This window comes from Lucilia cuprina, chromosome 2, assembly GCF_022045245.1.
Source record: "Lucilia cuprina isolate Lc7/37 chromosome 2, ASM2204524v1, whole genome shotgun sequence".
NCBI lineage: Eukaryota > Metazoa > Arthropoda > Insecta > Diptera > Calliphoridae > Lucilia > Lucilia cuprina.
The window spans coordinates 13167677-13180195 of NC_060950.1; the positions used below are offsets into that span (position 1 = coordinate 13167677).

The 12519-nt window shown below is 30.7% G+C and overlaps 1 protein-coding gene across 1 annotated transcript; it reads left to right on the plus strand.

The window, feature by feature from the left end:
- Positions 1-4634: 4634 nt before the first annotated feature.
- Positions 4635-10955, plus strand: LOC111681153. Its single transcript, XM_046947689.1, has 3 exons — positions 4635-4773; positions 7705-7928; positions 10471-10955. Exons 1-3 carry the CDS (start codon positions 4635-4637, stop codon positions 10930-10932), a joined length of 825 nt encoding a protein of 274 aa, XP_046803645.1. The 3' UTR covers positions 10933-10955.
- Positions 10956-12519: the final 1564 nt, after the last annotated feature.

The following is a 12519-nucleotide window of genomic DNA, read 5'->3' on the forward strand; positions in this document are numbered from 1 at the left end:
ACTTAAAGAACAGCCAAAATAACCTTCAAAAAGTATAAACTTTCTGTGGCTTTGTTAACCTGTTATAAAGGTTACTGCATAGTTATCCCCAAACCCTAAAAACATGATCAGAAATATCATTTAAAGATTATATAAGTATTACAAAAGGTTAATGGATTTCTCAGCCATTGTATCCAAGTTGACAGAGAAAGAACCAATATGAACCTAGTATAACTGCTATCATTAATAAAAATGTTAGTTAAGAACCTAAAACACCCCGCCAGAAGACCCTTCAAATCGATGGTAAACTATAGACTGTCTGTGGCTTTGTTAACCGGTAATAGAGGTTGCTGCATTAGACACCTCAAATCCAAACAGTGCACTTTCTCTCTAATAAGATAGGCATACAATCTTGTCTTGTTTGGACTGTATTCAGGCTTCTCAGATGAATACAATCTTTAGACTTCTAATCTCCAGATATTGGTCGATCTTTTAGTTTACAATCTTTTGAAATTTGGACTACAAAACTCTTTCAATTAGATGCTAAAGAGGAAACTATAAATGCTAAGATACCCCATTCTGTATAGTATTTCCTATTAGAAGTTCATGCTGATCGATACTCTGAAGAGAATGTTTGTTCCTAGCTGAACCCTTCTCAGCCTGAAAATAAAGAAGGTCTAATGTTATTTGGAACTAAAGATTCCATTAATACTTAAGTAATAGATTCAAGAATACTACTACATACTATCTCGGATAAGTAAGTGATACTCCCGCCTCTAAGTCCTTATTATCGCTATTTTACAAGAATTTCTGAAATAAAATTAAATAATCATTCACTTTAGTGCATAGAACACTTTTGTAAGCGACCAACCAATTATAGGTTATAAATTACACAGAAGCATATAAGTAATGACAGCTGTAAGCAGTAATCATTACAAAGTATGTTACGCATTAAGATCACTATAAAGACTCACAGAAAACATAAAAATATGCATAAATACATTAAGAATAACTGCATTGTTAGTAAAACTATCTATGTATGAGTGTGTATGTGTTAATATGTTTATGTGTATGTATGTCACTAGGCAAAATACACCCATACAAAAGTATCTATAGTTATATCTATACAAAAACTACTGTCATTAGATTGTACGTTAAGACAACTTGTCTTCTTGTCTTGTCAACAATTCAATGAACTTGGAAACAATTTTATTTTTTTTTTTATTATTAGTATAGGAGATGCCACAATTAAAGTGGGTTATTAAGTGGAGAGAAATGGTAGTAAAATAAAGTTTTACTTTTCACCTGCCATTTTTTTTATTTTGGTTTTGTGCGATTTTTTTTTCTTCACTAATAGCAAACAAAAAAATAATAGCAAATTGTATTTCTCTGTCTGCCTAAATGTCTACCAAATTAATGTCTATTAAATACTTGTATTTTTTTTGGCAATAATATCCATTTTGGTATTAAAAGCGAGAGGAAAAAGGAATACAAAGGTGTTTTATTTTTAAGTCAAATTTTAAAAGCACTTGAGAGTCGGACAAGTGGTATGGTCAAGGTTTCTACTTTAAATTGTAATTATAGCTGATTTGCTTTAACAACTTTAAAGTCATGATCTTGAGCTTATACAAATTATATTGTAAATTGTCATTTTATTTGAAATTTTGGTTTTTAATTTCATCATGTGTGGGTTAGCAATAATAAGTAATAATACTATCTGAGAGTTTAAGAAATACAAACTTGCTAGAGAAGTGAATTTTCTTTCACGCCTTCTCCCAGCAAAAAAAAAATCGAAGTACTTCCAAAAGAATAACATTTATCACCACTTTAAAAGTAGCACTAAGTGAATTTCTTTACCTTCTGTGGAAGTGAAAAAAGAACATAAAAATTACTTCCTGAGAATTTTTTCAGATATTTATTTTAGAATCAAATAAAAAGGATATTCCTTCTATGACAAGACTGGGTTAAAATCATAACTTCTTCTACTGGACACATCGGACGTTTCTGATCGTATAACAGATAGAGAATATGTCCTAAACTTTGATACGCTGATCCCAGATAGAATATCTTTGTCAAGCGGAACATTAGAGCAAATACCAGTAGGAAAACATTGTTACACGATTGGCTCTAAATTGGGGGGCTGGGGTTCTACATATATTGATGACCCAGAACTACATATATTGAAGACCAGAAATATAAATATACGTTTACCAAATCATAACACAAGCTTTCAGGCAGAAGTACGAGCAATAACGGAATGTGTAAATTTGATTAGAATATAGATTAGAATAAATATATTTACAGCCAGAAGGCAATTAGGACGATATCAGACAATAAAACTTAATGTAAGACCGTATTGAATCGTAGGTAAGCTTTAACTAAATACTCTCCCAGAAAACTTCAACTAAATATTCTCCCACTCGGGAGTAGTCGCTAACGAAAGGGCGAATGTAATAGATTTAAAGAGAACTCGAGGCAGTTAAGCTGACAAACGCAAAACCATTCGACGCAACAAAAACTGAACTAAATATATGGGTAAGAGAATCCCATAAGGTCTCTTGAAACAATAAAAAAGTGGGTAGAACCGCGAAGATCCCTGATGAAAGCAAGACGAAAAATCTCCTCAAAATTAGCAAGTCTGAAGTTAGTATGTTGTACGTATTCTGAGTGGATGCACAATATTACGAGCACATCTTTGAAAAATTGGAGGTGCGGATTCAGACGTATGTGGAGCATGCGGAGAGGACAGTGAAACTCTGGAGCACTTTCTTTGCCAAAGCCAGGCATTCGTCGAAGTTAGACCCAAGTATTTTGGAAGTGATGTTATTCCGGAAATAACATTCCTGACTAACACTGATTGGAAGATTCTTAGGAATTACATTCAGGAAACTGAGTTTCTGAACAACGAAAAATAATTCATTCAGTTCCCTTTTTTCATGATGAGAAGCGCACAAGAGGTTCGGTAGTGGCCTAGGTCCGATAGTGGCCTAGGTATTTCTTCGGTTTTGATACATTAGTTAGTTAGTTACTTAGTTAGTTACTTAGTTAGTAAGTTAGTTAGTTAGTTAGTTAGTTAGTTAGTTAGTTAGTTACTTAGTTAGTTAGTTAGTTAGTTAGTTAGTTAGTTAGTTAGTTAGTTAGTTAGTTAGTCAGTTTGTTGGTAAGTTAGTTCGCATAAACATTTCTAAATCCAAAGAAACATTTCTAAATCCAAAGAAAGTTCATATTTACCTTTATTCTTACAGAGGTCAAAGGTCAACTTTCTTAAATATACTAAAAATTTCATGAAAATCTTATGTATTTCCACAAATTTGCCAGAAGTTAGCTCTTCAATGATCCTTGATCAAAGGTCAAAGGAAATTTTTATTAAATTTTAATTTTTATCAAAATAGAGAAAAATATTTTGCAGTTTATCTTTTGCTGACAAATTTTCAAAAATATGTTTTAAAAACCAAAAGTATAAAAAATTTTCACTTTAGCCATCTAAGGATCACAATTATCTGTTAAATTTTCTTTTATTTTCTTCGACTTGTGTAAGCGTTACTAAAACTCCGGCAAATGTTGATAAGAAGCAAAAATTTCCGCCTTAATAAATTTAAAATTTAAACGTTTCCATAAATTTATTTCAAAATATTAAAGTTGAAATTTCAACAAGTGAAATCAATATCCTTATGCACATTAACATGAATTTTATCTATTAATTTTATTTCAATAAATCAAAATTTCTAATACCTAAAGTTATTATTATTATTATTCAGACGGTGATTGTTTGTAAAACCAATTGTATTAAAATTTGTATATATATACATAGAAAAAAACCTATTAACTACTCTATAATATTTAAATTGCTGTAATCATGATCTAGTCTCGATCAATAACTTTAGCTACTTCAATACTCTCTATACCATATAAAAAATACACACACACACACATATGCCGTTCAAATATAGTTAGAAACAGATTTTTCCATATGAATATCTTTAGAAAAAAATTTATAATTAATGGTATGACCGAGGATCGATCGTATATATCGACTTAGCTGTCTATCTACACATGTTCAATAACAACAAAATAAAGTCATAAAACGTCACTTATCACGTATTAGACGCGTTTGCATGTACAAATAGCCGCATTTCCCCACGAATTTAAATAAACTATCCAATCATGCAACTGAGTGTGGCAGCAGCAAAAAATTAACAAAAAAAAAAACCAACATCTGCATAATCTACAATCTGCCTCAATCACCTTTATAGTAGACCAACTAACCAACCGCCCATTTGCCAGTGGTAAGAGGTAGTTTGATCATCTTGCTCAATAAAAGAAAAAAATTAAGAGAAAGCCGTTTTTGCTGTTATAATTTGTTGTTATAACGCGCTTTAACAGAGTTTCTAAAAGCTTTAATCCCTAAAAAGAATATCAACTAAGGACATTGGTTTCTCTTAGCCGGAAGGTTGTATTTCAAGTTAAAAGCTATTTTCAGCTAGATACACATGTTCTTTCCCAAAAACGTTTTTATAAAAATTTAATATTTCTATAAATCATTTTAGCTTTTACAGCTCTGCCTCATATAGGATTTTTTATAAAAAACTACATATTTAATGCATATAAAGCAGAAGGCGAAAAGAAGCAGAATGATTGGATCGATCGATTGCTAGATGGCGAACGATAGTTTAAATCATTCATTTAGTTTACCACCCATTTACTTTTATGCCACCCAGGTTCAACAAATTGCCACCTTCGTTGCCACAATACAATATAATAAATACATGCAACAAAAAAAAACTGTTGCAATACGTATGAACTCTTTCAACATGTGGCGTGTAGTTTGCATAAATATTTTCTTGTACGTAAACAATTCCTTAAGGTGATCTCGTAATATACATATTTCTGGAATTCTTTGTTGATTATGACAAGTCCTTATGTTGTTAAAATAAATAAAATATATAACTGTCAATTTGATCTACTTGACACACATATAGATTGATCGATAAAATGAAAAGTTTTTGGAATTAAAATATTAAGGAGATTGTTACATAAGCATGAACAATTTTCTGTCTATAGTCTAGTCTATAGTCTAGTCTATAGTCTAGTATATAGTCTAGTCTATAGTCTAGTCTATAGTCTAGTATATAGTCCATTCTATAGTCTAGTCTATAGTCTAGTCTATAGTCTAGTCTATAGTCTAGTCTATAGTCTAGTCTATAGTCTAGTCTATAGTCTAGTCTATAGTCTAGTCTATAGTCTAGTCTATAGTCTAGTCTATAGTCTAGTCTATAGTCTAGTCTATAGTCTAGTCTATAGTCTAGTCTATAGTCTAGTCTATAGTCTAGTCTATAGTCTAGTCTATAGTCTAGTATATAGTCTAGTATATAGTCTATTCTATAGTCTATTCTATAGTCTAGTCTATAGTCTGATCTATAGTTTAGTCTAGTTTAGTCTAGTTTAGTCTGGTCTAGTCTATTCTATTCTATTCTAGTCCAGTTTAGTCTGGTCTAGTCTATTCCATTCTAGCCTAACTGTTCGATAGTCTATAGTCTAGTTTATAGTCTGATCTATAGTTTTGTCTAGTTTAGTCTGGTCTAGTTTATTCTATTCTAGTCCAGTTTAGTCTGGTCTAGTCTATTCTAGTCTAACTGTTCGATGTCTTTCGATTTGGATGCGACTGAGCCTATTGAAAAGTAGTATACAAGAAGATTGGCCTAGAACTTTCTGAGTTACAGTGGGTCAAACCTTTGGATCACTTGAAATGAAAACTCCCATATTCTAGTAAAATGAACCAATATCATTCTTAGCAATTTAAGTAGAACAAGCGCAAATGTCATTTTCTAACTACTTTATCTGGTTTAGAGTATGTTTAGCCAGAAGTAGAACTACTTCATTCCACTACACCCCTTTATAATGTCTAATTAACATTTCTTGAAGTTATGAAAAATACAACTAATATTTTAGCAGACACTTTGTAAGGAAGTGACAAAATATTACGTTTTTGAGCAGCTGTTTTATGAGTTGCAAAACTTGTGTTGACACAGCGATCTATATATTGCCTGATGTTGTTGATGGTTTAATTTTAAAGTCTTCCCGCTTGTTATAGTTTTCTATTAAACAACTATAACTTAAAAACAGATAAAATATACAGCAACGACATGTGGTAACTTTTTTTGTAGCTTTGACAAACAAAATGTAAAATGTTTGCAAATTAATTTACATTTACACACATAAATGTAACATTAATTAAAATTTTAATATAACATATATTTACATTTTACACATAAGTAACACAGTAATGTTTTCACACACATAAAATATTTAAATTTCTTTAATTAGTTGCTTATTAAATATAGTTGTTTTTTCACACGATCATAATTTAACGGCGATCGCCCACTTATAACAGAAAATATAAAGAATGTAGTTGATCTTAGATCTAGTAATATGATGATATTGTTAATATTGAATTTTATTTATGTACCTTGGCACTGGATCTTAAACTATCTTCATAACACTGTTACACGTTCTTAAATTATTCATTTTCATTTAAAAATATTATAACTTCAAATATTAAAATAATTTTAATAACATTTAAAAATTAAATAGAATTTATTCTTTATTAAATTTGTTCATAATAAAATTCATTTAATTTGTTTGCTCTAAATCTAATGCAAATTAAATACAAACAAATATAAATTGCTTTCATTTAATTTCATTTAATTTGTAAATTGATATTTAATAATTTATAAAATAAGTGAATAATATTTTTGAAATTTCTATATTTATAATAAAAATGCTTTAATATATTTTAGTAAATTCACTTAAATGAAAATGGATCAATAAGTTTGAAGTAAAAAATTGTATGAACATTTTGATTTTGAAAGAGAGGGGTCGCATAATACGATCCCCACTACAGTAGTGTAGAGTATAAATACCGCTGTACCCCTAAGATATTTTCACTACTTAATAGTTAAGTCTATAGACTAGTCTATAGTGAAGTCCAGAATATAGTCTAGTCTATATTTTAGTCTATAGTATAGTTCATAATTTATACTATAGTACAGTCTAGTCTATAGTCCAACCTAGTCTGTAGTCTATAATCTAGTCTACAGTCTAGTATTTAGTTTTGTTTATAGTCTAACATGTAGTATAGAATATAGTGTAGTTAATAGCCTAATCTATAGTCTAGTCTATAGTCTAGTCTATAATCTAGTCTATAGTCTAGTCTATAGTCTAGTCTTTAGTCTAGTCTATAGTCTAGTCTAAAGTCTAGTCTAAAGTCTAGTCTATAGTCTAGTCTATAGTCTAGTCTATAGTCTAGTCTATAGTCTAGTCTATAGTCTAGTCTATAGTCTAGTCTATAGTCTAGTCTATAGTCTAGTCTATAGTCTAGTCTATAGTCTAGTCTATAGTCTAGTCTATAGTCTAGTCTATAGTCTAGTCTATAGTCTAGTCTATAGTCTAGTCTATAGTCTAGTCTATAGTCTAGTCTGTGGAACAAATGTCATTTATTGAAGTAGAACAAGTAAAACTGTCATTTTCTTACGATCTGGCTTACAATATGAAGCCAGAAGTATAACTAAATGTTTTTTTCTTTTCCCCTTAAATATTTCATTCATTTATTTCCCTCACATTTTATGCAAATCATAACCAAAACTTTTGCTTTAAAATCACCCTATGTCTGTATAGATATAATTTCATTAAATATTGATGAATTTTTTGGTATTTCTCTCTTTTTAGGAACTCCACATGAATTGGCCACAGAACACTGGCACCGCATGATCCAGGCAACTAAATGTCGTAAACCAATGCCACGCGTCATACCCGTCTCGAATAACACTTCCAAACGTTATGAACCATATGCCACCATTTTGCATCGTTGTGGCGATGATACCGGCTGTTGTGGTTCTACTGCCAGTGTATGTACGGTTAAAAGGCATGAAATCGTTATGGTATATGTTTTTGTAAGTATTTTTTCTGAAAACTGACGCAATTTTGTTTAAATATTGCAACTAGAGTAGTAGAAAGGAATAATTAAACTTGCTGACCAAACAAGAAGGAGAATAAGAAGAATAGGGAAATTGAAGTTTACAAACTTGCTAAGAAATTAAAAGGGAAAACAACTTCAAGATTGAAATATTTAAGGAATGTTTTCATTTAAAGTAAATTGTTTTAACATTGAAAAGGCAAATAGGAAGTTATCTCGAAAATGATATAAAAAGTTTATTGTAATTGGGTCACCTTGTATGTTTAAAACAACGCTCAACTATTTAACTGTACTGCTTACGGTCAGATTGACTTATGGCTATTATTGCTTTAAGGAACTCAGTATTTATTAAAACTACTGTTAGCTTTGACGTCATTTACACTACGTGAACTTTTAAATTTTCAATTTACACGAAAATATGAACTTCATTATAAAAAAGACATATTTTTATATAACGTGACTATATTTTCCTTATTTTTTATAAAAATATTAAAAAATACGTGTGTTCATACCAGTGTTGTCAATTTTTTTATAGACACTAACACAGCTAGAGGAGACTATAGACTAGAGAATAAAAAGGACTTAAGACTAGACTATAAACAAGACTACAAGATAGAATATAAATTTGACTATCGAGTATATACTATAGACTAGACTATCGACTAGACTATAAATTAGAATATCGACTAGAACATAGACTAGTCTATAGACTAGACTATTGACTAGACTACAGATTAGGCTATAGACTAGACTATAGACCAGACTATAGATTATACAATAGTCTTGACGATAGACTAGACTATAGGCTAGACTATAGACTAGAATATAGACTAGACTATAGACTAGATTATTGACCAGACTATCGAATAGACTGTAGATAAGACTATAGACTAGACTATAGACTAGACTATCGACTAGACTATAGATTAGAATATCGACTAGAACATAGACTAGACAATAGAATAGACTATAGACTAGACTATGGACTAGACTATAGACCAGACTATAGATTGGAGTAGACTAGACTATAGACTAGTCTATAGATTAAACTATAGACTAAATTATAGACTAGACTATAGACTAGACTGTAGACTAGACTAGACTATAGACTAGACTATAGACTAGACTATAGACTAGACTATAGACTAGACTATAGACTAGACTATAGACTAGACTATAGACTAGACTATAGACTAGACTATAGACTAGACTATAGACTAGACTATAGACTAGACTATAGACTAGACTATAGACCAGACTATAGACTAGACTATAGACCAGACTATAGACTAGACTATAGACTAGACTACAGTCTAGTCTATAATCTATAGACTATAGACTTGACTATAGACTAGACTATAGACAAGTCTATAGTCTATAGACTTGACTATAGACTAGACTATAGACTAGACTATAGACTAGACTATAGACTTGACTATAGACTATAATCTAGACTAGTATATAGATTTGACTATAGACAACACTAGACTACAGAATAGACAATAGACTTAACTGTAGACCAGATCATGCACTAGATTATAGACTAGACTATGAACTAGACTATAAAGTAAACTATAGCCAATTCTATAAGCTATACTAAAAGCTACACTAGCGACTAGCCTAGACTATAGGTTAGGATGCAGACTGAACAACATCAATTCAAAATCGTTAGATTTCTATAGAGAAACGTCGAATTTGCAACAGTGGTTCATACATACCGGGATATAACAAAACTTTGGCGATATAATTGCAAAGAAAAAACTTCTAAATGAAGATGTTTTGCAGACCAAGCAGGAATACGCGTATTTAAGCACTAAAGGTATAAAAATGCGTCGTCGCACACGCCCAAGTTTATTAAGCCATAACTTAACATAACCGCTGTCAAGACTACTTAATGCAAATTATAAAAAATAAACTTAACTACAAAACACAGCTCGAGGTCGCCTTACAAAAAATATTAAAAAAACGCAAGAAAAACAGCAACAAATAAAGAAGAATAAATATATAGGAATAGGAGTACAAAATGTACATATTTACCCGTAAGTCGGTGGTGTCAAATACTAAAAGTATTTAACAATTTAACATTTGTTTGTTGGTTGGTTGGTTGGTTGGATACTTATTCTTAAGGTGGGTGTGTTCAGTAGCTTATGGACTTTTAAAAGCATAATGCGATTAACTTAAAACACGACCATAAATTTCAATGTTAAAAACTCACACAAATGATAAACTTAAACATTGGCAGAAAAACAGGCAGAATTCACACATTTTAAATAAATCTACAGCAAAGAGTTATTTATTATTATTTTTTTTTTTCAAAAGATGAGTTTAAAGCCAAAGAAACATGGAAATTGTATGGGTTTCCTTTTCGTTGGAATTTCAAATATAACTGACATGTTCACTGATTGCTAAAAAAAAGATGAGTTTTTATAAACCTTTTTTAATATTTTACCTTTAAGAACCTTCTACTTGTATTTTTTTATTAAAATTCTCTTCTTTTTTTGCAATACTTTTATTTTTAGTCATACGACTTTAATTATCGCAAAGAAATCGAGGCGTTACCAATGCAAAATCATACTGAATGTCATTGCGTCAATCGTGCCAGTTTATTATTGCATGATTCCATGCCACGTGATAAAAGATCTGGTGGTAGTGTTGGTGGTCTGGGTAGTACAAGTTATTTGCATCATTTTCAACGGCAACAGAGAAAACAACAACAACTGCAGCAAGAATATCGGCAGTCATCATCATTACAGCTTCAGAGTCCGAATCAACATCATCAAGAGCAATTGCAAAATATGCTAGATTGCCATTGTCCTCGGCACTTTAATGTTTTCGAAGAGGATGTAGAGCGTCATGCCCATTTACCAAAACCACACAGTGTTTTTATACGCAAATGCCGTTGTGACTGTTTGGTCAATAATCAAACATGTCTGCGGTTTAAACATGGCGAAGAAGGATTTTCCTTGGAAGATCGCAAGTAAGATTAACTAACAATTTATTAATAGTTCTGTTTTTTTTTAAGTAAACTTTGTCTTTAAGGCAAATTTACAAGTTTTTATAAATTAAGTTAAAGTGAAAAATCTCTATATAAAGGGCCTTCTAGCACAGGCGCGTTCTCCAGGGGGGAAAGGGAAAGTCTATAGTCTAGTCGATGGTCTATAGTATAATCTGCAGTCCAATCTATAGTCTCGACTATAGTCTAGTCTGTACACTAGTCTAGTCTAGTTTGTAGTTTATTTTGTAGTCTAGTGTATTGTCTAGAATATAGACTAGACTATAGACTAAACTATAGACTAGACTATAGACTAGACTATAGACTAGATTATAGACTAGACTATAGACTAGACTATAGACTAGACTATAGACTAGACTATAGATTAGACTATAGACTAGACTATAGACTAGACTATAGACTAGACTATAGACTAGACTATAGACTAGACTTTAGACTAGACTATAGACTATAGACTATACTATAGACTAGACTATAGACTAGATTATAGACTAGACAATAGACTAGACTATAAACTAGACTATAGACTAGACTTTATACTTAACTATAGACTAAACTATAGACTAGACTATAGACTAGATTATAGTCTATAGTTTAGCGGAAAATTAGTGTAGTACATATGTATATACTTTAAAAACTAAAAACCTATTTGTTATAAGTCAATACCGTTTGACATTATTAATTTTCCATGTCTGTATCCAACAAAATTAAAACAACAACATTCAATGGGATGAAATTTTAAATTACATCCTCTTCCCTTTTTTTCAATTTGCTCCAATAGTAAAAAAATTCCCAAAACTCCCGTTTTAAATTTCCCCAAATTAGTGAATACTCACCAAAAAACACACCAACAATAAAAAAAGCTCAGTAACAACAACAAACATAACAAAGATGAAGCAACAACAATAACACAGCAACAAATGGTCATTAAATTGCAAAATTTTTCTTGAATTTTCAGCCATTAAAATGTTTATTGTTTTAAATGTTTTACATAGAAAAAACACTGTAATATTATTTACAAATCTATTATTTATAACTTTATACTATTTTTATTTAATTTTGACACTTCTAAACACTTTTAATTAACTTTTAATACGACACTAATTTAAGGCACACACGCATGTTAAAGACTCGCACTAATAACCGAGAAGATGATGTGAAAAATTTGCAAAAAGGGAATTTTTTTGACAGTGAAAACAGTGTGGTCATAGTAGGCGTTTTTTGCAACTCATAATTTACAGATTTAATTGGAATATAACAGGAAATTAGCAACAGAAATGTTTTTTACAAAGAAGAATTGGTTTTGATTTGACTTTTTATGAAATCCTGCTTTTAAATAAAAACTCTCACTAAAGTGAAAATAGTCTATAGTCAAGTATAGAGTCATGTCTATAATCTAGTCAATAGACTATTCTATAGTCTAGTCTAAAGTCTAGCCTATAGTCCCGTCTTAAGTCTAGTCTATAGTCTAGTCTATAGTCTAGTCTATAGTCTAGTCTATAGTCTAGTCTATAGTCTAGTCTATAGTCTAGTCTATAGTCTAGTCTATAGTCTA

Coding starts and splice junctions, on each gene's coding strand:
- LOC111681153 (XM_046947689.1), top strand. CDS start 4,635: ATGGCGAACGATAGTTTAAATCATTCATTTAGTTTACCACCCATTTAC. Junction 4,774..7,704: donor AAAAAAAACTGTTGCAATAC/GTATGAACTCTT, acceptor CTCTCTTTTTAG/GAACTCCACATGAATTGGCC. Junction 7,929..10,470: donor TCGTTATGGTATATGTTTTT/GTAAGTATTTTT, acceptor TTTTATTTTTAG/TCATACGACTTTAATTATCG.